Raw genomic sequence first — 25,649 nt, forward strand, 5'->3', positions numbered from 1 at the left:
CATTCTTTGTCTGGTGGGTGGAAATATCAGAAACCTTGGGGAAGTAGCACCCTCCCCCAGCCTAGTTGATGGACATCAAAAGTTCCTTGACCAGAGAACTGTTCACAATCCCATGTGGCAACCTCAAAGTAATTAATAGTTTCAAGCACCGGCAAGGTTGGCAATTTGAATGGTTCTGCCGCTTGCTGCCTGCAGGAGGTGCTGCCTCTCTTTCACTGCTGCCGGTGGAAGGGGCGGGTTCTCGGTCTGCGGGAGGCTCCTGATCCGCTTGTTCGCAGTGATCCTCGCTCCCCTTCCACCTCATTCCCAGTCGGAGGCCGGGGCAAGTGCAGTAGGAGGTAAGACATGTTTCCCGAACCGAAAATCGACGTTTCCTCCGCTCCCTCCCTTCCCGCTTATGATCATGTTGTATGTGCGTGCTGTTAAAGTACCAGAGGAAGTTTGGTGGCTCTAAGTATGTCTGAAGTTATAAACTATACTGCCGATTTGCCTTGTGCAATTGTGTCATATGGAAGTCCATGTGCCCTCTGGGATTTACTGGGTTGGGTGGGGTTTTTAACCACTTTCACTTCGGGATCCCAAACATTACACTGGATTCGCGTGCTGGGGTTCGGCAACACCGCCTCCCACTAATATATGTTTTAACTTCAGGGAGTAGCCGTAAGTTTCACTAAAGTGGCTCTTCCGTTTTAGGAAATCTGTGCTGTCGTATGTTTTTTTAAATGTTAGTGTCGCCACCTTAAGTGAGAGGGTTGCATTGGGTGGGAGGTGGGGGTTTGATATCTGCCCCCTCGGTGTGTCTCCAGAGTGGGATCATCCTGTGCGAAATGATGGCAAGAGCCGGGGGTTCGCATGCCTGCCAGGATCCAGTCTCCAAGCTGACAGTCTTCACCCATCAGGATTTGTGCCCGAGGGTGGGTTGATTGGAAAAGCAAGACCTTCTGTATTTCCATAGCGCCTTCCCAGGCTCCTGGATGTCCCAGCGCGCTTTGCAGTCAATGAGGTGCTTTTTTTTGAAGTCGACAATTACAGTGCAGGAAGGCTACAATTTTAAAAAGGAAAACATGGGATAATATACTCCCAGCCATCAATGGTTGCCACCTAGATCAAATAAACTTTAAAACTTTGTGTTTGTTACTCATGCACAAGTTACTGTTCCTTTTGGATTTGGATCTGTTTTTTTTTACATTTGAAGATGTTAACTTGCTGTGGTGGAACTCTGCAGTTCTAGGCGTGCTGATGTCAATTGCATTTTCTTTAACTGATTACTTTTTAATATTTTTCAGATTTTTGAAATTGTCAGTATCCAATGTTGTCCTTCAGTCCATCGTTTTTGCAAATCAAATTTGATGATTTGCAATTTCATGAAAATTGTGGTGGAGGGAGTTTTGGCAGTGTCTACCGAGCAACATGGTTATCCCAGGACAAGGAGGTGGCTGTCAAGAAATTGTTAAAAATAGAAAAAGAGGTAAGGTTTAGACATATCATTTGTGTTTTATAGCTCCCCTTCCCATTAATCTATTTTCACATTTTATTAAAATAGGAAAAGACATGAATAAGTACAGGCTAAATTATTGACTACCGTAATTCTTCACAAAGATTCCATTGTTGTTTGTGGCTGTTCCAGTTCCCCGCACCCTTTCAGTTTGAAGGGTGCATCAAATCTGACCATGGGACTAATATTACCTTTTAATCTATTCATCTACTAAATACATTTCCCTGAAATTTCCACTCCTGTAAGCTGCCTGACTAATCAGTGAAGTAAGTAAAGTCGCCATAGTCCCAGGTGATCATGGACTGCTTTCCCCTTTGAGTGGGAGAGCTGACTGGTGGTGATTTAACCTGAGGTTGAGATGGCAGGGCCTTCATGAATAACCTCAGCCAGTACAGGAATTGAACTCGCGCTGTTGGCCTTGCTCTGTGTCACAAATTAACTGTCCAGCCAACTGAGCTAAACTAATCATTGCAATTCTGACCAGCAAATGTGTAAACTTGTTAGACTTGTGGCTTCAGTGGTCAGTAAAAATCAGGAAGTTGACCTTGTTCCCAGGCTACTCTGATGGTTGACACATATTACAAGTGCTGCAACTAATCGTGTTCAGTTGACAAGTTTAACCTGATCATTTTCCACTGCATGAAAACTTGATACTTTGTGATATTAGTGCTCAGTCTCTTTGTCACCTTTTGAGCATTGCTGTACTTGAGTCAAATCATTCCCATTCCTGGGGGAATAAGAGAATTGAGTGTTTTTCGTGCTGGCTTGATATAGTTGGATTGCCATTCAGGACCACTCTGGTTTTCTCATCATGAGTTTGCACAAGGAATGCTGCTGTGGAGAGAGATATGTTGAACAACAGACTGACATTTTTTACGCGGGGATCTAAGCAGCTGTCTTTCTAAGTTGACAAACACCTGACAATCATCATATGACAACATAAATAGATGGAGCAAGCTGGTAACAAATTATGAAAGAATATATTTACCAGCTCTCCTGATCCTACAGCCTCCTTCAATGCTGCGAAGTGTTGCTGCTAGAATCAGTTAGATTGATTTGATGAAACAGCTTTGATTATACAGAAACTTGACAGTAATAAAAGTCTGCATATATTCTTAAAATCTGCAGAGAAATTCATTTCTAAATTAAATTTGTTTTCAATATTCTTCAAGGTAATGGGTTGCAGAGGGTAACTTGAATAAGACGCATCTGATACTATACTTAATGGGATAGAGGAAGTAGATACTTTTGGCACATTGGGCTAACATGCCAAGAGGCTACAAGGGTCAGGGTTGTCAAAGCTAAAGTCGGAAGTATTTTTTTACAAAAAGGCAATCTGCTGAGTAGCTTCTAGGAAGGGTGGTTGAGACTCTTGAGCAATAGCTGATCCTGAAATGGAGAATGCAATGTACAATTTGTATTCTGGAACAGTGTTTGAAGTAAAGACCTTCGGCATCTTTGTGTCTTGTATTAATACAAAAGGTGGAGGTAAATATGACTGCTACTCTAGAGAAATGTGAGTGTACTAGTTTATACACCGGGGGAAATTGCATTTGAACAAGTCCTAACACAAGACTTTGAACTTGTGATTTAGTGCAATTAGCACTGATGCTCTTTGGAGCAGTGTGGATGCTTAATGCCATACAGGAGTTCTATTACAGACGTATTGGGATATTGTGTATGCGATTTGATGCACTGTATCTTTCAAGCAATTACTGTGTTATTAATCACAATAATCACCCCTGGAACCGGATGGGAATAGGCAGCCCAGACGGGATAAATGTTGCCCCAGAGGGTCCTCCTAAACGTGAAATTCTCTGTACTGATTAGGTGTAGGGCAGCCCAGGAGATGGCTCACTGGAGGACAAGCCTGGATCCCACCTCTGTTAAAGAGATGCTGACTTCAGGGGCTTAGCAATCAGAAGAACGTTACTTTCTGTGCTAACAATTGTTCAAGAACAGTCAGTCTCAAGAGATCCTGCACTGTGTCTGAAAGCTTCCAGTTTGTGTAATGCTTGGAATAATCCATCAACTCTGTAATCTAGCCTGGAATGTGTGCTCAGATCTATGGATGCTGCAATCAAGCGTAGAACATTACAGCACAGTACAGGCCCTGCAGCCCTCGATGTTGCGCCGACCTGTGAAACCACTCTAAAGCCCATCTACACTATTCCCTTATCGTCCATATGTCTATCCAATGACCATTTGAACACCCTTAGTGTTGGCGAGTCCACTACTGTTGCAGGCAGGGCATTCCACGCCCTTACTACTCTCTGAGTAAAGAACCTACCTCTGGCATCTGTCCTATATCTATCTCCCTTCAATTTAAAGCTATGTTCCCTCGTGCTAGACATCACCATCCGAGGAAAAAGGCTCTCACGGTCCACCCTATCCAATCCTCTGATCATCCTGTATGCCTCAATTAAATCACCTCTTAACCTTCTTCTCTCAAACAAAAACAGCCTCAAGTCCCTCAGCCTTTCCTCATAAGATCTTCCCTCCATACCAGGCAACATTCTGGTAAATCTCCTCTGCACCCTTTCCAATGCTTCCACATCCTTCCTATAATGCGGCGACCAGAATTGCACGCAATACTCCAAATGCGGCTGCAACAGAGTGTTGTATAGCTGCAACATGACCTCATGGCTCCGAAACTCAATCCCTCTACCAATAAAAGCTAACACACCGTACGCCTTCTTAACAACCCTCTCAACCTGGGTGGCAACTTTCAGGGATCTATGTACATGGACACCGAGATCTCTCTGCTCATCCACACTGCCAAGAATCTTACCATGATGAGGAGATGCCGGCGTTGGACTGGGGTGAGCACAGTAAGAAGTCTTACAACACCAGATTAAAGTCCAACAGGTTTGTTTCGATGTCACTAGCTTTCGGAGCGCTGCTCCTTCCGGAGGTTACCATTTAATCTTACCATTAGCCCAGTACTCTGTCTTCCTGTTATTCCTTCCAAATTTAACCTCCTCACACTTTTCTGCATTAAACTCCATTTGCCACCTCTCAGCCCAGTGCTACAGCTTATCTATGTCCCTCTGTAACTTGTAACATCCTTCCGCACTGTCTACAACTCCACCGACTTTAATGTCATCTGCAAATTTACTCACACATCCTTCTACGCCCTCCTCCAGGTCATTTATAAAAATGACAAACAGCAGTGGCCCCAAAACAGATCCCCATCAACCACCACCCTTTGTCTTCTTCCAGCTAGCCAATTTCTGATCCAAACTGCTAAATCACCCTGAATCCCATGCCTCAGTATTTTCTGCAGTAGCCGACCGTGGTGAACCTGATCAAACGCTTTACTGAAATCCATATACACCACATCAACTGCTTTACCCTCATCCACCTGTTTGGTCACCTTCTCAAAGAACTCAATAAGGTTTGTGAGGCACGACCTACCCTTCACAAAACCGTGTTGACTATCTCTAATCAAATTATTCCTTTCCAGATGATTATACATCCTATCTCTTATAAACCTTTCCAAGATTTTGCCCACAACAGAAGTAAGGCTCACTGGTCTATAGTTACCGGGGTTGTCTCTACTCCCCTTCTGGAACAAGGGGACAACATTTTCTATCCTCTAGTCTTCTGGCACTATTTCTGTAGACAAAGAAGACTTAAAGATCAAAGCCAAAGGCTCAGCAATCTCCTCCCTAGCTTCCCAGAGAATCCTACGATAAATCCCATCCGGCCCAGGGGACTTATCTATTTTCACACTTTCCAGAATTGCTAACACCTCCTTATGAACCTCAAGCCCTTCTAGTCTAGTAGCCTGAATCTCAGTATTCTCCTCGACAACATTGTCTTTTTCCTGTGTGAATACTGACAAAAAATATTCATTTAGCACCTCTTCTATCTCCTCGGACTCCAAGCACAACTTCCCACTACTGTCCTTGACTGGCCCTACTCTTACCCTAGTCATTCGTTTATTGCTGACATATCTATAGAAAGCCTTCGAGTTATCCTTGATCCTACCTGCCAAAGACTTCTCATGTCCCCTCCTGGCTTTTAGCTCTCTCTTTAGGTCCTTCCTAGCTAACTTGTAATTCTCGAACGCCCTAACTGAACCGTCAAGTCTCATCTTTACATAAGCCTCCTTTTCCTCTTGACAAGTGTTTCGACTGCTTTAGTAAACCATGGTTCCCTTGCTCGACCACTTCCTCCCTGCCTGACAGGTACATACTTATCAAGAACACGCAGTAGCTGTTCCTTGAACAAGCTCCACATTTCCATTGTGCCCATCCCCTGCAGTTTTCCTCTTCATCCGATGCATCCTAAGTCTTGCCTCATCAAAGAACAAACAAAGAACAAAGAAATGTACAGCACAGGAACAGGCCCTTCGGCCCTCCAAGCCCGTGCCGACCATGCTGCCCGACTAAACTACAATCTTCTACACTTCATTGATCCGTATCCCTATATTCCTATCTTATTCATGTATTTGTCAAGATGCCCTTAAATGTCACTATCGTCCCTGCTTCCACCACCTCCTCCGGTAGCGAATTCCAGGCACCCACTACCCTCTGTGTAAAAAACTTGCCTCGTACATCTACTCTAAACCTTGCCCCTCTCACCTTAAACCTATGCCCCCTAGTAATTGACCCCCCTACCCCGGGGAAAAGCCTCTGACTATCCACTCTGTCTATGCCCCTCATAATTATGTAGACCTCTATCAGGTCGCCCCTCAACCTCCGTCGTTCCAATGAGAACAAACCGAGTTTATTCAACCGCTCCTCATAGCTAATGCCCTCCATACCAGGCAACATTCTGGTAAATCTCTTCTGCACCCTCTCTAAAGCCTCCACATCCTTCTGGTAGCGTGGCGACCAGAATTGAACACTACTCCAAGTGTGGCCTAACTAAGGTTCTATACAGCTGCAACATGACTTGCCAATTCTTATACTCAATGCCCCGGCCAATGAAGGCAAGCATGCCGTATGCCTTCTTGACTACCTTCTCCACCTGTGTTGCCCCTTTCAGTGACCTGTGGACCTGTACTCCTAGATCTCTCTGACTTTCAATACTCTTGAGGGTTCTACCATTCACTGTATATTCCTTACCTGCATTAGACCTTCCAAAATGCATTACCTCACATTTGTCCGGATTAAACTCCATCTGGCATCTCTCCGCCCAAGTCTCCAAACAATCTAAATCCTGCTGTATCCTCTGACAGTCCTCATCGCTATTCGCAATTCCACCAACCTTTGTGTCGTCTGCAAACTTACTAATCAGACCAGTTACATTTTCCTCCCAATCATTTATATATACTACAAACAGCAAAGGTCCCAGCACTGATCCCTGTGGAACACCACTTGTCACAACCCACCAATTAGAAAAGCATCCTTCCATTGCTACTCTTTGCCTTCTATCATAGATTATCGTAGAATTTACAGTGCACCAGGACAGGTGTTAGATTTGGAGGTAGGTGAGCACTTTGGTGATAGTGACCACAATTCGATTAAGTTTACTTTAAGTATGACCTAGCCAGTTCTGTATCCACCTTGCCAGCTCACCCCTGATCCCGTGTGACTTCACCTTTTGTACTAGTGTACCATGAGGGATCTTGTCAAAGGCCTTACTGAAGTCCATATAGACAACATCCACTGCCCTACCTGCATCAATCATCTTTGTGATCAGTCATCGCATCATAATTGCCTTTCCCCCAGATATAACCCTTGCCCTCCGGTATATACCTATCCCCTTCCATCACTAAAGTAAACTTAATCGAATTGTGGTCACTATCACCAAAGTGCTCACCTACCTCCAAATCTAACACCTGTCCTGGTTCATTACCCAGTACCAAATCCAATATGGCCTCGCCACTCATTGGCCTATCTACATACTGTGTCAGGAAACCCTCCTGCACACATTGGACAAAAACAGACCCATCTAAAGTACTCGAACTACAGCGTTTCCAGTCAATATTTGGAAAGTTAAAGTCCCCCATAACAACTACCCTGTTGCTTTCGCTCCTATCCAGAATCATCTTTGCAATCCTTTCCTCTACATCTCTGGAACTTTTCGGAGGCCTATCGAAAACCCCTAACAGGGTTACCTCTCCTTTCCTGTTTCTAACCTCAGCCCATACTACCTCAGTAGATGAGTCCTCATCAAACGTCCTTTCTGTCACTGTAATACTGTCCTTGACTAACAATGCCACCCCTCCCCCTCTTTTACCACCTTCCCTGAGCTTACTGAAATATCTAAACCCCGGCACCTGCAACAACCATTCCTGTCCCTGCTCTATCCATGTCTCCGAAATGGCCACAACATCGAAGTCCTAGGTACCAATCCATGCCGAAAGTTCACCCACCTTATTCCGGATGCTCCTGGCATTGAAGAAGACACACTTTAAATCACCTTCCTGCCTGCCGGTACACTCCTGCTACTTTGAAACCTTACTCATGACCTCACTACTCTCAACCTCCAGTATACTGGAGCTACAATTCAGGTTCCCAAGCCCCTGCTGAACTAGTTTAAACCCTCCCGAAGAGCATTAGCAAATTTCCCCCCCCAGGATATTGGTACCCCTCTGGTCCAGGTGTTGACCATCCCGTTTGTAGAGGTCCCACCGACCCCAGAATGAGCCCCAATTATCCAGAAATCTGAAACCTTCCCTCCTACACCATCTCTGTAGCCACATGTTCAACTCCTCTCCCTATTCCTCGTCTCGCTATAACGTGGCACGGGTAACAACCCAGAGATAATAACTCTGTTTGTCCTAGATCTAAGTTTCCACCCTAGCTCCCTGAATTCCTGCCTTACATCCCTATCTCTTTTCCTACCTGTGTCGTTGGTACCTATGTGGACCACGACTTGGGGCTGCGCCTCCTCCCCCTGAAGGATCCCGAAAACATGATCCGAGATATCACGCACCCTGGCATCTGGGAGGCAACACACCAACTGCAAGTCTCTCTCGTTCCCACAGAATCTCCTATCTATCCCCCTAACTATGGAGTCTCCAATGACTAATGCTCTACTCCTCTCCCCCTTTCCCTTCTGAGCAACAGGGACAGACTCTGTGCCAGAGACCTGTACCCCATGACTTACCTCTGGTAAGTCCCCCCCCCCCCCCCCCAACAGTATCCAAAGCGGTATACTTGTTACTAAGGGGAACAACCACAGGGGATCCCTGTACTGACTGCTTCCTCCCAGCCCCTCTCACCGTCACCCATCTATTTTTATTCTTCAGAGTAACTACATCCCTGAAGCTTCTATCTATGACCACCTCTGCCTCCCGAATGATCCGAAGTTCAGCCAGCTCCAGTTCCCTAACACGGTTTCTGAGGAGCTGGAGATGGGTGCACTTCCCACAGATGAAATCAGCAGGGACACTGACAGCGCCCTCACCTCAAACATTCTGCAGGAGGGACATTGCACTACCTTCCCTGCCATCCCCTCCAGATAAAAAAAGAAAATGAAAGAAAGAGCTTACCTGTTATTCACTCCCCTTCTCAGCAACTCACTCAGCAACCTCTGCGCCCCGCACGATAACACCCTCGGGAAAATAAGAGAAAAACTACTTGCCAGTCCCTTACCTGCAGGCTGTGGCATCACGGTTCAACTTCTTTCGACTTCTACCTGCCCTCGAGCCTTCCTCTTCATCTTAACAGCGGTTGGGGGGTTTTTTTGGTTTGAGGAGGGGGTAGGGAGGGAAACACTGAAGAAGTGTTTCGGGTTTAAGTGTCACTTGACAACAGCTCCTCCACAAACCACCTTCAAGTTAGGGTGAGCACACGGACGTATGCAAATTTCCCCCGCAACAGCCAATCAGCAGCTCCGCTCTACTGCCCTCTGCTGGATGCTTGTCTTCACTTGAACAGCTAGGGTCTCTTGCTGAGGTCCACCTTCAGTTAGGGTGAGCACACGGACGTATGCAAATTTCCCCCGCAACAGCCAATCAGCATTTCCGCTCTACTGCCCTCTGCTGGATGCTTGTCTTCACTTCAACCCAATGCACTCAGCATAAGTCCATTGTACAGGCTCTTTAAGGCTTGATGGATGGTGGAACTGGAAAGCCAAATTTACTGCAGTGAAATTCTATTATCCTCTTATTGTATTTCAGCTGTTTGTATTAATATATCTCACTTGATTTCTGTTTGAATAATGTATTTTCTAATTTTGAATTTAGGCTGAAATTCTGAGTGTTCTGAGCCACAGAAACATCATTCAGTTCTACGGAGCTGTCCTGGAGCCTCCCAACTATGGCATAGTAACTGGTAAGTGTTTTTATAACATTGCGCGCAGTTGAACTTGAAATTATCAGTGCTTTAGTGCAATGCCATTCTTTTTTTTAAATAAATTTAGAGTACCCAATTCATTTTTTCCAATTAAGGGGCAATTTAGCTTGATCAATCCACCTACCTTGCACATCTTTGGGTTGTGGTGGCGAAACCCACGTAAACACGGGGCGAATGTGCAAACTCCACACGGACAGTGACCCAGAGCCGGGATTGAACCTGGGACCTCGGCGCCGTGAGACTGAAGTGCTACCACTAGCCTCCGTGCTGCCTGTGCAATGCCATGCTAAGTCTTCTTGCATGTCATACACCAGAAATTCATGTTTGTTTTTATATGTTCCCCAACTTCATTCCCTATTTGAAAAACTGCATCCGAGTATCCGAGACAATGCTCCCAAGGTGACCGTTCGAACTAACACCACCAGCTCTGAATACTTCCAGCTACAAAGAGACACATTATCCCCGCTCCTGTTTGCATTAGCAATCGAACCCCTGGCGATAGCCTTACAGGACACGCAAAGCTGGAAGGGCATCCAAAGAGGAGATAGAGAGCACAGAGTTTCACTCTATGCGGATGACCTGCTCCTGTACATCTCAAAGCCACAGGAAGGACTGAAAGCAATCATGCGGATCCTTAAAAAGAGTTTGGAACCTTCTCGGGTTGCAAATCAACCTGGGCAAGAGTGATGCATTCTCAGTGAACCCAAATGGGAGAGGGGCAGAGCTGGAGGGGTTCCTGTTTAAAATAGCCCAAAATAGATTCTGATACCTGGGAATCCAAATAGCCAGGGACTGGACACGGTTCCACTTGTGGAACCTCACCAGCCTGGTGGAGGAAGTCAAAAAGGGCCTACAAAGGTGGGATGCACTCCCCCTCTCCCTGGCGGGGAGACTACAGACGATCAAAATGAACGTGGTGCTGAGGTTCCTCTTCATGTTTAGATCCATACTGATCTTCATCCCCAAGGCCTTCTTCCAAAATGTGGATAGCTTAATTATGCCATTTGTGTGTTGGGGGAGGGTCTCCCCACCCCCCCCCCCAATCCCTAGTGTTGTCTCACTTTGTCCCTCTCAGGCTCTCTGCCTCCTCCTCCCCCCCCCCCCCCCGGGTTGTGTCCCCCTGATGTTCTTTATTGTCCTTTCTTCTTTTCCCTTTTTAATCCTCCCCGTTTCCCTTTCTACTGGCTGTAGCTGGCCTCAAAGAGGTTTTGGGACAGGCCAACAAATTGCCCCCATGCAGTAAGGAAGCCCTCCTCCGTCCTTCGGATGACGTATTTGATCTTCTCCAGGTGGAGAAATTATGGGGGCCATGGGGGGCATCTTGGTTTTCAGTGTGGCCGCTACTGGACTAGATGTGTATTTTATCGAGGGGGATGGGAGTGCTGCCGTGGCGAGGACCAAGAGTGGTTATGGAAAGGTAGGCTGCTGGGGAGGGGGCGGGGGGCAAGATACGCCGAACTAGGCGGCAACAGTATGTAAAGAAAAGTAGGGCAAAGCCTTTTTTCTACATTGTATAATAAATGAAAACGGACGGCAAATGTACATAAGTACGAAACATGGCAATAAAAAGAATTTGAAAAAGACATTGTGTGAAGTATAACACTCTGTCTCTGCAAATTATTTGCATGATCCCTTGGTGGTCCCAGGCATACTTTATAAACTTATTAATAATAATAATAATAATAATAATAATAATAATAACCGACTTCCGGTGGCGTATGCGAGCAGGGCGGCCGCATCAAGAAGAACTCCCGCCGGTGGCCACGATTTGCGGCGCTTTCGGGCATTTCCCCGATTCATCGGTCACCCCTCCCCGACTATCGTCGGCCTTTGGGGCCGTCACGGGCAGCTAACGGGGCCGGTTTAAAAACTGGCGAAGAACCCCGCGCGGATGCGGGTTCTGAGGTGCTGGGACCAGCGCAGCGCGGAGTTCGGAGCAGCGGGGGTGGAGCCAAAAGGAGGCCAAGGCGGCAGGCCCGAGGCCAGGGCGCAATGTAGGTGGGATGTCCCACATCAAATGGCTCCCACCGAGGATGAAATAAGAAGGCTGAAGTCCGGTCCCAGGGGAGCTCTGGGGGAATGTAAAGGAGAAGAGAAAGAAGTTTGGTGAGAAGTTTTTTTTTTTTTCCTCCCCTTTTTCCCTTTTTTTTGTGTGAAGGAAGAAAAATTGCTTTTTTTCCAAAAAAATCAGATTGCTGAAGGACAGGAGGGTGAAAGGGGGAAGAAAAGAAAGGAAAAACAATAAGCCGCTAAAGGATGCAAAGAACAGCGTCGAAGAAAGGAGGAAACGCGGGTTTGCTGAATGAGAGGACGAGCAAAAGTGCTGACAAGATGGCGGAAGCCGAACCGCATGGTGAGGCCGCATTACTTACGGTGGAGAAGATGACCGAGGTGATGGCGATGGAGCTGGAAATACAGTTTGCGAGGCACATGGGGGCTTTGAGGAAGGAGACGGCGGTCGCATTGAAGTCATTGGTGGAGGAGGCAATTGCCCGATGAGGGTAGCTGTGGCAAAGACAACGGCCGAGGTGAGAGAGCAGGGCGAGAAGATGAAGGAAGTGGAGGAGGCCGTGTCGCAGCACAGCGACCAGGTCACCTTGATGGGGGATGAGCTGCGGAGGGTGTTGGAGATCAACAGAGGACTCCGAGCAAAGCTCGAGGACTTGGAGAACCGCTCAAGGCGGCACAATCTGAGAATTGTGGGCTTGCCCAAAGGGACAGAGAGCCCAAGGCCAACACAATACTTCGCTAAGAAGTTGGCGGAGCTGATGGGGGAGGGTGAGAACCCCTCGCGGTACGAGCCAGACACAGCTCATCGGTCATTAAGGCCAAAGCCCAAAGTGAACGAGCCGCCAAGAGCAGTAATTAACTGCTTCCATAAGTTCTGCATGAAGGAGAAAGTATTAAGCTGGGCGAAGCAGTGAGGTGCAGTGGGATGGTACTGCAGTTTGGATCTACCAGGACATGACGGTGGAGTTGGCAAAAAGACGAGCGGTGTTCGGCGAGTGAAGGCGGCATTGTACAAAAAGGGGGTGTGATTTGGTATAGTGTACCCGGCGAAGCTGAGGGTAACATATAACGCCAAATAAGACTTTTATTTTGAGACAGCGGAGATGGCTGAGGCGTTCGTGAGGGCAGAAAGCTTGGGACAGATGTGAGGAGCGGAACTGGAAGAAAGACTGTGGACTGTGTTTGGGCAGCTGGAAAATATATAAATGCTACAACTTTCTTTTTACTAATGTGTATTGTAATTTACTTCTCTTTGCATTGTTACAGCGTTCAAGTTAATGGTTGGGTTGATTGCGTTCTGTGTTGTGACGGTTAAATCTTATGTTAGTGAATTGTATGGGTTGGATTGTTGGTTTTGTTTTTTTCTTTCTCTGGGACTGGGTGGAAGGGGCCAATATATCTTAGCGGGGGGAGCCACCCATGCTAGCTAACTAAAGTCAGCTAGTGAATGGAGGTGAGGTGAGAGGAGGGCTGCGGACGTTGGAGCCTGGACAGCAGGCCTAAATGGGCCTACGAGGCGAGCGAGAGGGGGGAAGGGATTGATGCTGGGAGATGTTTTTTTCAAGGGGAAATGTTCTTGGGAGGGGGGGAAGGGGTTCGATGTTAACAATGGACAGGGGCGGGTCAGGCTTATGGGGCAGGGCCTGGTGGTATTATGATGGTGGATAAGAAGGGTGGGGGGGGGTGAGAGACCCCCAGTTAGGATCGTCAGGTGGAACGTGAGAGAACTAGGCGGTCTGGTCAAGAGGTCAAGGGTGCTTGCGCATCTTAAAAGTTTGAAAACCGATGTGGCAATGCTGCAGGAGACTCACTTGAGGGTGAAGGACCAGGTAAGACTTAAAAAGGGCTGGGTTAGTCAAGTGTTTCACTCTGGATTTGATGGAAGGGCTCGAAGGATAGCGGTGCTGGTCAGCAAAATGGTACGCTTCCAGATGGAGAAGGTGGTGGCAGATCAGGGGAGTAGATAAGTGATTGTGACAGGGGCGCTGGAGGAGACACTAGTGGCGCTGTTAAGTGTATACGGTCCCAATTGGGACGATGTGGGATTTGCGAAGAAGGTGTTTGGGGCCATCCCCGACTTGGACACACACAAACTGATTGTGGGGGGGGACTGGAACTTGGTGCAGGAGCCAAGGTTGGACAGATCACGGCCGCGCTTGCTGGTCCCATCAGGGGGGACGAAGGCGCTGGCTGGGCTAATGGTGGAAATGGGAGGGGTGGATCTTGGAGGTTCCTGCACCCAAGGGAACGGGAGAATTCATTTTTCTCAGCTGTCCATAAGGTATACTCGTGGATCGACTTCTTTGTGGTGGGGAAGGCTTTGCTGGCTGGGGTTAAGGGGTCGGAATACTCGGCAATTACAGTGTCAGATCATGCTCCGCATTGGGTGGATATGGTATTGGAGAAGGGAGTAGCGCAGAGGCCGGGGTGGAAACTGGATGTGGGGCTTTTGGGGAACCAAGTGTTCTATGAGAAAATTGAAAAGGTAATTGAGGAATATGTAGGTTTCAACTGTGCGGGTGCGGTGTCGGAGGCAGTTCTCTGGGAGGCTCTAAAGGCGGTGGTGAGGGGTGAGGTAAATTTGTTAAGGCCAAGGTGCACAAAGAGGAGAGGTTGGAACGGCAGAGGGTAATAGATGAGATGTTGGAGGTAGATAGGAGTTATGCAGAGGATGGGGACCCAGCGAAGCTGGAAAAGTGGAAGGAACTACAGGCGAGTTTCAACCGACTGTCTACCAGGAAGGCGGTGTGCCAACTGAGATGAGCAATGGGTGCAGTTTATGAACATGGAGATAAGGCAGGTCAGCTCCGGAGGGAGGCAACGGAAAGGGAAATTGTTCAGGTGAGGGATAGGGCAGGGAAGTTGGTGCTGGCTCCGGAGCTGATTAACAAGGTTTTTGAGGAGTTTTATGAGAGGTTGTACAGGTCAGAGCCACCTGGGGGAGACCGTGAGATGCAGGAATTTCTAGATGGGTTGGAGTACTCGAGAATAGGGGAGGGGGACAGGGCTACATTAGAAATGAAAATGAAATGAAAATCACTTATTGTCACGAGTAGGCTTCAATGAAGTTACTGTGAAAAGCCCCTAGTCGCCACATTCCGGAGCCTGTTCGGGGAGGCTGGTACGGGAATCGAACCGTGCTGCTGGCCTGCCTTGGTCTGCTTTAAAAGCCAGCTATTTAGCCTAGTGTGCTAAACCAGAGGAGCAATAGTGGAGCAGGAGATAAAGGATGCAATTGGGAGGATACAGTCGGGGAAGGTGGCAGGGCCGGATGGGTTTCCGGTGGAATATTATAAAATTCAAGGATAAGCTGGCACCCCTGATGGTGGGGATGTTTGAAGAGGCGATAGGGAAGGGGGTGTTGCCACAAACCTTGGGACAGGCATCGATTTCACTGTTGCTAAAAAAAGATAAGGATCCGACAGAGTGTGTGTCGTATAGGCCCACATCACATCTGAATGTGGACGCAAAAGTGTTGGCAAAGGTTCTGGCAGGTAGGCTGGAGGAGTGCCTCCCGAAGGTAATAGGTGAGGATCAAACGGGGTTCGTGAGAGGGAGGCAACTTTTTTCGAACATTAGGAGGATTTTGAACGTTGTTATGGCACCGGCAGAGGGGAAGGAAACAAGGTGGTTGTGGCATTGGACGCTGAGAAGGCGTTTGACCGGGTTGAGTGGGGGTACTTGATGGCAGTTCTGGAGCGGTTTGGGATTGGACCAAGATTTGTGAACTGGGTAAAGCTACTATATAAGGAGCCGAGGGCGAGTGTCCGCACAAACAACATCAGCTCGAGATACTTTTCTCTCCACCGTGGGACGAGGCAGGGATGTCCTATGTCCCCCCTGCTGTTTGCACTTGCGATTGAGCCGTTGGCCATCGCATTAAGAAGTTTGGGAGCATGGAAAGGAATAGTGCGGGGGGGGGGGGGAGCGGGGGGGTGATCGAGCATAGGGTGTCCTTGTATGCCGACGACTTGCTGTTATATGTGTCGGAACCGAGTGTGTCGATAGGGGGAATATTGGAGCTACTGCGAGTATTTGGATCTTTCTCTGGGTACAAGCTGAACCTAGACAAGAGTGAGTATTTTGAGGTGTCTTGGCTGGGGGCAGGAGTGGGGGGGGGGGCTGCCATTCCGTAGGGCAGGGACTCACTTTAGGTATCTGGGGGTGCAGGTTGCCCGGGAGTGGGGGAGGCTTCGCAGGTACAACATCTCTAGTTTGGTGGGGAGAGTGAAAGCCGATCTGGCAAGGTGGGATGGTCTCCCTCTGTCACTGGCAAGTCGGGTACAGGCGGTTAAAATTAATGTGTTGCCGCGATTTCTGTTTATTTTTCAATGCCTACCGATTTTCCTGCCAAAGGCTTTTTTCAGGGAGATTGAGGGAAGGATTACCTCGTTCATATGGGGAGGGAAGGTGGCCAGAGTGAGAAAGGTGCTGCTATAGAGGGGAAGGCAGGCAGGGTGCTTGGGTCTTCCGAACCTGATGTATTGCTACTGGGCGGCGAATGTGGAGAAGGTGCGGAGCTGGGTCAGAGGGGTTGATTCCCAGTGGGTCAGAATGGAGGAGAGTTTGTGCAGGGGGACGGGATTGAAGGCACTAGCAACAGCGCCGCTCCCGATAGCTCCGGGGAAATACTCCGGGAGTCCAGTAATAATAGCTTCATTGAAAATCTGGAGGCAGTTTTGCCAACACTTCGGGTTGGGGGCAGGGTCAAGGGAAATGCCGATTCGGGGAAACCACAGATTTGAACCAGGGAGGTGGGATGGAAATTTTCAGAAATGGGAAGAGAAGGGGATTAAGACACTAAAAGATTTGTTTCTTAGGGTTCGGTTTGCAGGATTGAAGGAGCTGGAAGCGAAGTATGGGCTGGAGCAGGGAGAAATGTTTAGATACATGCAGGTTCGAGATTTTGCCAGAAAGGAGATACAGAGCTTCCCGGAGGAACCGGCCTCCACATTACTGGAGGAGGTGCTGACGACAAGGGGACTGGAGAAGGGGGTAGTGTCAGCGGTGTACGGAGCTATTTTGGAAGAGGATAAGGCACCCTGGAAGGGATTAAAGCAAAGTGGGAGGAAGAGTTGGGAGAGGTTATAAGGGGGGGGTCTGGTGTGAGGTGCTCCGGAGAGTGAATGCCTCCACCTCGTGCGCAAGGTTGGGCCTGATACAGCTGAAGGTGGTATGCAGAGCACACCTCACGAGGGCGAGGATGAGACGATTCTTTGAAGGAGTAGAAGATGTGTGTGAGCGTTGCAGGGGGGGCCCCGCTAATCACGTTCATATGTTTTGGTCCTGTCTAAAGCTAGAGGATTACTGGAAGGAGGTTTTTAGGGTAATTTCCAAGGTGGTGCATGTGAAACTTGTCCCGGGCCCCCAGGAGGCCATATTCGGGGTGTCGGACCAGCCAGGATTGGAAACTGGAGCGGAGGCAGATATCATAGCCTTCGCCTCGTTGATCGCCCGAAGGCAGATCCTGTTGGGATGGAGAGCAACCTCTCCACCCTGTGCCCTGGCGTGGTGGGGGGACCTGTTGGAATTCTTGACTCTTGAGAAGGTTAAGTTTGAACTGAGGGAAAGGACGGAGGGGTTCTACAATTCATGGGCATTATTCATTAACTGGATAACATCGAACATTAGTTGGGGGGGGGGTGGGTGGGAGGGTTGGGGGGAGGGGGGCTGTGTGTATTAAGGGTGACTGTGGGTGATTCCTGATTCCTTTTTGTCATTTGTTTATGTAAACATGCGGGCTAATGTTTGGGGTTTGGTGGGAGGATGGGATCGTTGTTATTGTTATGGGGATTGACATATTTGTGCTGATTGTTGTTTATTGTTGGTGGGTGTAAATTTGGGAGAAAATGTGAAAAAGGAGAATAAAAATATTTTAAAAAAATAATAATAACCTTTATTATCACAAGTATGAAAATCGCTTATTGTCACAAGTAGGCTTCAAATGAAGTTACTGTGAAAAGCCCCTAGTCGCCACATTCCGGCGCCTGTTCGGGGAGGCTGTTACGGGAAGTTACTGTGAAAAGTCCCTTCGAGTTTATTTAAATGTATTTCAAGTGCAATTGCATACGTTTGCACTCTGAACCATAAAATACTTAAGCTTGACAGAGGTAAATGTTGAGAGGATGTTTTCCCTTGTGAGAGAATATACAACCGATGGGGGGGGTGCATTTAGGACACAGATGTGGAGGAATCTTTCTCTCAGAGGATCGTTAGTCTTTGAAATTCATTTCACCAGAGAGCAGTGGAGGCTGAGTCATTTGATTTTATTCAAGGCCAAAGTAGGCCGACTTTTGATGTACAACAAAGTCAAGGGTTATGGGGACCAGGCAGGAAAGTGGAATTAAGGCCGAATTGAATGGTGGAGCTGGTTGAATGGTCTTCTCCAGCTCCTTTTTCTTATGATCCTATGTTCTTGCCTGTGATTTCTTGCTCACAACCCAGGACAGTTTACAACAGGGCAGTATGTTTAGGACATTTTGTGCGTGCAACTAAAAGCATTATTGCATCCACTTACATTACACATATTTCCACAAAAAGGCTTGTGAGAGAAGGTCGGAAGTTTTGGCCTGTATTTAAAGCAGCTACTGTTTAAAATACTGCGCATTGAGTTAAACGCTTACTCTTATTTTAAGGTATATTTTTCATAATGTGCATCAGGAATTGTAAGTGGATTATTTTGGATAATTAATCAGAAGGGCCTTGGGATCCATTCTAGAATTTCCAAGTGACTTGCTTGCTGGCAATTGATAAAATTATGCACTGGTGGGATATAAAAAGGCTTTGCAATTCTTCATATCTATCTTATTAAAAAACTTAGTAAAAATGAATTTGATTTTTAAAAAAAGTTTTCAAGCTCTTTTCTGATTTGACTGCAGTGCAAGGCTTGGGAGAAAAGTGAGGGTTAATTTTTCGACTATGAAGGTTGGGGTTGAATTTCTCTTCAAACACCAATGTCCAATCGAAGAGGAGCCCAGTAATTAGAATGTTAATATGAACTTGAACAAATATGAACTTTGTTTTATACACACAAGAACAGGAGCAGGTCGTTCAACCCCTTGGGTCTGTACCACCATTCAGTAATTCATAGTTGATCTGAACCTCAATTTTGCTCCACGTCCCTTGAACCGGAATAAAAATCTAACATTTCTGATCTTAAAGCTTTCAAGTGACCCAGCCTTTTACTGGAGTGAGTTTCAGTTTTCCACTACCCTTGACGTGAATTTTCTTTTCTGATTACACTCCTGCATAGCCTAGCTCTAATTTGAAGATCATCTCTTGTTCTAGATCGATCCAGTGCAATAAATAATTTTTCTCTATCCTATCCAGTCTTTTTCTCATTGGAAATACTTCGGTGAGTTCACCCAACAACCTTCTAAACTTGAAGGAAAACGAGCCAAGTTTATTTACCGTTGCGATTTTTAGTTGTTGTTCTTGCAGGGTCGAGGGGGGGAGGGTGGTGGGGCTACATAACCCTTCCCAACCCCACCCCCCTTGTTTTGTTCTGTGATTCCCTTGGGTTCCCTCCTATCCCCTCCCCCTCTGCTCCTTTTCATTGTGTGTGTGCCTTATTTGTTTTCCTCCATCCCTTCTCCTCCCCCTCCCCCCCTCGTTGTAGTTGCTATTGGCCTCGAACAGGACTTGGAACAGGCCAATGAATGGCCCCCATGCTTTGTGTAAGCCCTCGTCCTGCACTCGAATGGCGTATGTAATCTTCTCCAGGTAGAGGCATTCCGACAGATCTGCAGCTGTGGAATGTGCTGCTGATCGCTAGCCGAGCAGGATTTTCCGGTAGGCGATTAAGGAAGCAAAAGCTTTGGCGCTCTTCCCCAAATGTAGTTCTGGCTGGTCCGATGCCCTGAAGACTGCAACTCCCTGGCACGGCTCCACCATCACCCCCACAACCTTGGACATCACCTTGAAGAAGACTGTTCAGAACCCGACATGTCTGTGGCACGCCCAGAATATGTGGGCGTGGTTTGGCAGGCCTCCCTGGCACTGTTCACATTTATCCTCCACCTCAGGGAAGAACCTACTCATTCGTGTTCTGGTTAGGTGAGATCTGTGCACCACTTTAAACTGCTTGAGGCAGAGCCTAGCGCAGGAGGAGGTGGAGTTGGCCCTACTCAGTGCTTCGCTCAGAGTCCCCAACCCACTTCCGTCCCAGTTCATCCTCCCATTTTCATCTGGCTTTGTCCAATGGTAGTCTTGCCTATCCAGTAACCATCCATAGATGTTCCCACAGGTCCCCCCCCTCCTTACTGTCCGTGTTTATTATTTCCTCTAGTAGTGTGTTTCTCGGGCCCTGGGGTACCTTGCTATCTTCTTGTGGAGAAAATGTTAATTTGAAGGTGCCTGAGTTCCTGTCCTGTCGGTAGTTCCAGGTCTTCTGTCAGTTCGCCCAAGGTCACTCGTCTGTCCTCTATTTAAAAGTCCCTGACTGCTCGCGTCCCCCCCGTCCTGCTCGCGTCCCCCCGTCCTGTCTCCATTTTTTAAAGGTGGCGTCGAGCATGCCTGGTGGGAATTTGTGGTTGCTGCAAATGGGGGCTATGGGGGACGTCCTGGTTAAACCAAAATTTGGTTCCATGTCTTCAGCGTGGCTACCCCCACTGGACACAATGTGTATTTCGTCGGGAGGATTGAAGTACTGCCGTAGTGAGGGCTTGGAGGGTCGTTCACTTGCAGGAGGACTCCTCCAGCTTCACCCATTCTGTGTTGGGTTCCCATATCCATCCAATTACCCTCTCGGCTGTGGCCGCCCAGTGGTAGTATTGTAGATTCGGTAGGGCCAGACCGTTCATATTTTTCCTCCTTTGAAGTGTCAACCTAGGGATCCTTGGGTTCTTAACCCCCCCCAAACACACACACACACACACACACACACACACACACACACACACTCAACGCCATCATCATTTTGTGTACCTTATGGAAAAAGGCCTTGGGGATGAAGATCGGTATGGATCTAAACAGGAAGAGGAACCTCGGCAATGCGTTCATCTTGATCGTCTGCACCCTGCCTACCAGGGAAAGCAGGAGTGTATCAGATCTCTATCGGTCCTTTTTTACTTCCTCCGCCAGACTGGTCAGATTCCACTTGTGGATCCCTGTCCAGTCATGGGCTATCTGGATCCCCAGGTAGCGGAATTCGTTTTGGGCTACTTTGAATGGAAGTCCCTCCAGCTCTGACCCGCCCCAGTTAGGGTTCACCGGGAATGCCTCGCTCTTCGCCAGGTTGAATTTGTAGCCGGAGAAGGCTCCGAACTCTTCCAGGATCTGCATAATTGCTTTCAGGCCGTTCCATGGTCCACAATATAGAGGAGCAAGCTATCCTCATAGAGCAAAACTCTGTACAGTGAGCATCCCTGCCTTGTGTCTCTGTGCAGCTGGAAACATTCACAGCTGGTGGTGTTGGCTTGCCTTGGGGGTGTAGTACAGGAGTTGCACCCGTGCAGTAAAACCCTCTCCTAGCCCAAACTGCCCCAGTACCTCAAAGGGGTACTTCTACTTGACTATGTTGAAGGCCTTTTCTGCATATAGGGAGACAAAACGTGCTGAGAATTTCTGAACTATGATTTGGCTATCTTAGTTGCTGGATGGCTGGTTCGTGATGCAGAGCAGTGCCAACAGCGCGGATTCAATTACCGTACCGATTATACTGAGATTATTCGTGAAGGCCTATCTACTCAATCTATCCCCCCAATCAGCCCTCTCTCAAAGAGGAGAGCAGCCTATGGTCCTCTGGGACTGTGTCAACATTGTTATTCTCTCCAAATATTTTGTCAGATAAAGACTAATTCAGAATTTGAAAAGAGTCAAGACAGTTTAAAAAGTAGAACCAAAAGTAAGATCTCCTCCACAAACAGCTGATTAATGCATATATATAAAATCATAGAATCATAGGATGTACAGTGCAGAAGGAGGCCATTCGGCAAATTGAGTCCGCACCGGCCCTTGGAAAGACCACCCTACCTAAGCCCACATCTCCACCCTATCTCCGTAACCCCATCAAACCTTTTTTGGACACTAAGGGCAATTTAGCATGGCCAATCCACCTAACCTGCGCATCTTTGGACTGTGGGAGGAAACCGGAGCACCCGGGGGAAACCCATGCAGACACGGGGAGAACGTGCAGACTCCGCACCAGACTGTGACCCAAGCCGGGAATCGAGCCCAGGTCCCTTGCGCTGTGAAGCAACAGTGCTAACCACTGTACGACCATATACAGGAAGTTGTACTTCCCGTTGTGTACATGTGATCAATTTGCATATGAAGGCAGTGTTTATGAATGATAATGATGCTGAGACTTGTGGGGTATGTAATTTTATCAATTGAGGTTAAGAATATACAGGTGGAGAGTATTGATTGCATAGTTACTTGAGCACTTGGAAAGAGGCACTTAATGACACGGTGTGGTGTGGAGTCAGGAGATGTATACCACTAAAGTTTCACTGTGAATAAATCTATTCCATGTAAAGGCTGCCTCTTGTTTCTTCCTTCACCAACTGGCTATCGGGAGTATAACACGGTGCACTGTTGACATCTAAATTCCCGCGATGCAGTCCCTGCATGTGAATCTTTGTGTTGGGAGCTTGAATTGTATCCCCCGAGCAACTCATTTTATGTTTTCTTCTTGTTGATCTCTGCAGAATTGTCCAGATATAATAGCATAGTGGATCTGCCAGCTGAGAATTTAAAACAAGAGGGAAATACTGGCAGCAGCAGAGTTAGCAACAGATTATGTGCTACAATCTTCATTAGAGAGAATTCCAGTCCATATAATGACTTGTTGCTAAAACCCTGCTTCAAGTGCTGAGCAGTGCCCGTGTCCCGGATGAGCTGGTCTAAGCTCAAAAAGTTCCTTCCTCAAAAGAACGTCTGTAACCATATTTGAAATAAATCCTCTGTCCACTAGGAAATATGCTTTGTTAGCTTAACTTGCTCTTGTTTCCTGCAATATCAAAATTAAATTACTGAGCAATGCTATGTTGCTAGGAATCGGCCTGAAAATTCAATACTGATAAAGGCTGATGAATGTTTTGCAAATAACAACTGTAAGCTATGTATAAGCTGTTTTAGCTGTGCGCACACAATTCTTCAAGTTTGATTGGCTTCCAAAATTGAATTTGAACAATTAATGGTTACAGTGACATGCAAATCCTTCTGATTTTCACCATTACCATATCTCTCATGATGTTGAAAAACAGATGTTTAACATCAGTATATGTAAAAGCCATGTTTTTTCTTCCATCAAACAAGTAAATGTTCGTCATTGCACTCTTTGCATAACGTGCTATTGTGTGAGTGAGAGACAGGACATGCAGTAACTTGACTGTATTACACTTGGCTAAGTATTTTCATTTGATAGTTGATCTGTCAGATTGCACATAGATTTTAAATATTCCTCCATCTCTACATATCTCTAACTCTTTCTTTCCATAATAATTAAAACAGTTTATACTTGCCTTAGTTATTTGCAATACTGTAAATACATCAGCTTTTATCAGTATTGAATTTATAGGCAGATACCTAGCAACATAGCATTTCTCAGTAATTTAACTTGCCGACTGACATTTATAATCTCTTTCTCAATTTGTTGATGTCATCATATATCTGAATTCTTGGCTGTGTTCCTGCAACTTCCATTGTCAATTTCTGTTTCACTCTCACTGCTGCTTTACTGAGTTAGAATTTAGAATGCCTGGAGAGATGGGCCAAGGGAGGTCGGCGCGCATTGCGGAAGAAAATGACAGGCATCATACTCGTTGTGCGCAAAGATGTTTATTGTGTTTTACAATTGTCCTCTGGGGGCTCTGAGGCCGGAAGGCCCCAGCTCACTTGGTGGCAGCCGCCCTGTCCCATGTGCTGACTGCGCGATGCAGCCTCATCAGAGGGGTGGAACTCAGGGGAGCTGGTGGCCACCGTCGGCACACAATGGAATGGGTCCGGGTTACACCCGGCGTTGCCTCCTCCCGCTCGGTGCCCATAGGGCCCCGCCGTTCATCTCGGGACGGAGGAGCAGCTGGTTCAAGCCCAAGCTTCCCCTGCATCATCTGGCTCTGCCAGCCTTGTGGTTCCCCGTTGGCTGCACCATTGTGTCGACGCCCTCAGCGATGCTCCTCAGTGACTGGAACATGCTCTGCAGCATCTCGGCTATGCCCACCTGCGACTGGGACAAGCTCCGCAGCGCCACGGCCATTCCCATCTGAGAGCGGGACATGTCCCGCAGAACTTCATCAAGGTCAGCCTGGTGCTGAGTCACACCCCCGCGAGTCGGACATTCTGCCGAGACACTCAACCATGGCTTTCATTGACTGCGTGATGCCTTGGACATCTTCACTCATGGTGCCGACATCAGGCTCTCCACTGCGGTCGCCACCCTAGCAATGTTGGCCTCGGTGCCATGCATTGCCGGCGACATCTCCAGCACCCCTAGCCTCTGGGACTCCTCCAAGCGGCTGTGGATCTGCTGGAGTGACCCTGACATCTCCCTCTGAATGTCCCGGCCGCTCCTTAACATCTCCATCAGCTCCGAAGAACTCTGTACCAGAGGCTCAGCATCAGGCTGGGACCCAGCTGGGTCCTAGGATTCAGCAGACCTCGGACTGCTGTCTTGCTTGGGGGTTCCTGCCTCCACCGGATGTATATTAGCAGCAGTGTGATGCTCACCAGATTGTGCCCCAGATGCCTAACCACTAACATTTCCCACCGAGGTGTGTGCATCTGCGCTGGTAGATGGTGGGGATGGCAGCTGTGATGCGCCTATTAAGGTGGCATCCTCGGAGCTCACCTCCAAGTTGGTCTCCTGGGAGACTGGAGAGGGTGCTGCCCGGGATGTGCCGGCGCCATCGGCTGGAGGGCCTGCGGGAGAATGGACATGTGGTCAGTGCGAGGGATGGGTCAGTCAGTATGGCAATAACAACTCACGTTTGATAGGTCCTCCAGGTGAAGCCCGGTGATTCCTCATATCTGTGACGTCCACAAGCCGCTGCCTTGGTGACCGTCCTGTCCGTGGCCACACGAGTCACCTCCAGGGCCCGCTCCTCGAAGGTGATGGGGAACCTGGGGCGGGATTCTCCAATAATGGGGCAATGTCCCCACGCCCGCGAAAAAACACGCACAAATCACTCTGGACTTACCTGGGCCCCTGAGTGCTCCTCGCAGTTCCGGCTGCCGATACGGGGCCCTGCACTTCCGGGCGGGGGTCCGCGCATGCGCACGGCGGCGGCCTATGTCGGCCCCCCCGCGCGACATGGCCAACCCACACCGCGGACCGGCACCAAGAAGATAGGCCCCCCAGATCGCGTGCATCCACCGATCGGTGGCCCCTGATCAATAGCCTGGCCGACCTGGAGGCCCGCACCCATGAATGATCCCCCCCCCCACCAGGGAGCCCACGGACTGAGTCTGCAGCTGCCACGCCGAGTGCCCGCTGGGTGGAACCATGAGAGAACCAGGACGGCGGGAACTTGGCCAGCTGCATTGGGATAATCGCCGCGGAGGCCTCTTTCAATGGCCTCCACTTGGGGACCGGAGAATCGCGGAAGCGGTGTTGGACCCGATCTCGGGTCTGACGCCCATTCTCCGCCCCCGCGCCAAGCTCGATTTTGGTGCAGAGACTCGGAGAATCTCACCCCTGATGTCTGGCACACCACCGCCAGTCTGGGCCCCCTCCCGGTAATTGTGGGAGAGGTTTTCCTGAGGAGACGCAGAGAGGGTATCGTTAGCCACAGGGTGGTTTTCAGTGGTGGGAGGGGGGCGTGTGAAGGAAGGTTTGGGATAGATTTGAAGGGGGACAGAGGGTTGGGAGTCGCATGGAGAGCTGGGGGTGGATGCTCCCGTGGGTGGGGGTGGGGAGGCCTCCTTTGAAGGGGGGGGTCTACTCATTT

The 25,649-nt window shown here is 48.3% G+C and overlaps 1 protein-coding gene across 2 annotated transcripts in view; it reads left to right on the forward strand.

Moving 5' to 3' along the window:
* The first annotated feature begins 217 nt into the window (after nucleotides 1–217).
* LOC140391556 (mitogen-activated protein kinase kinase kinase 20-like) overlaps nucleotides 218–25,649 on the forward strand; it is a 249,041-nt gene continuing 223,609 nt past the window's right edge. The window contains exons 1-3 of one of the 2 annotated variants that reach the window (XM_072476180.1): nucleotides 218–338; nucleotides 1,287–1,468; nucleotides 9,642–9,729. In XM_072476180.1, the coding sequence (XP_072332281.1) occupies nucleotides 1,310–1,468; nucleotides 9,642–9,729 (247 nt within the window). In that variant the 5' untranslated portion in view covers nucleotides 218–338; nucleotides 1,287–1,309. The remainder of the gene's footprint in view (nucleotides 339–1,286; nucleotides 1,469–9,641; nucleotides 9,730–25,649) is intronic. The other variant, XM_072476191.1, reaches the window with a different exon arrangement.

Source organism: Scyliorhinus torazame, chromosome 2, assembly GCF_047496885.1.
Source record: "Scyliorhinus torazame isolate Kashiwa2021f chromosome 2, sScyTor2.1, whole genome shotgun sequence".
NCBI lineage: Eukaryota > Metazoa > Chordata > Chondrichthyes > Carcharhiniformes > Scyliorhinidae > Scyliorhinus > Scyliorhinus torazame.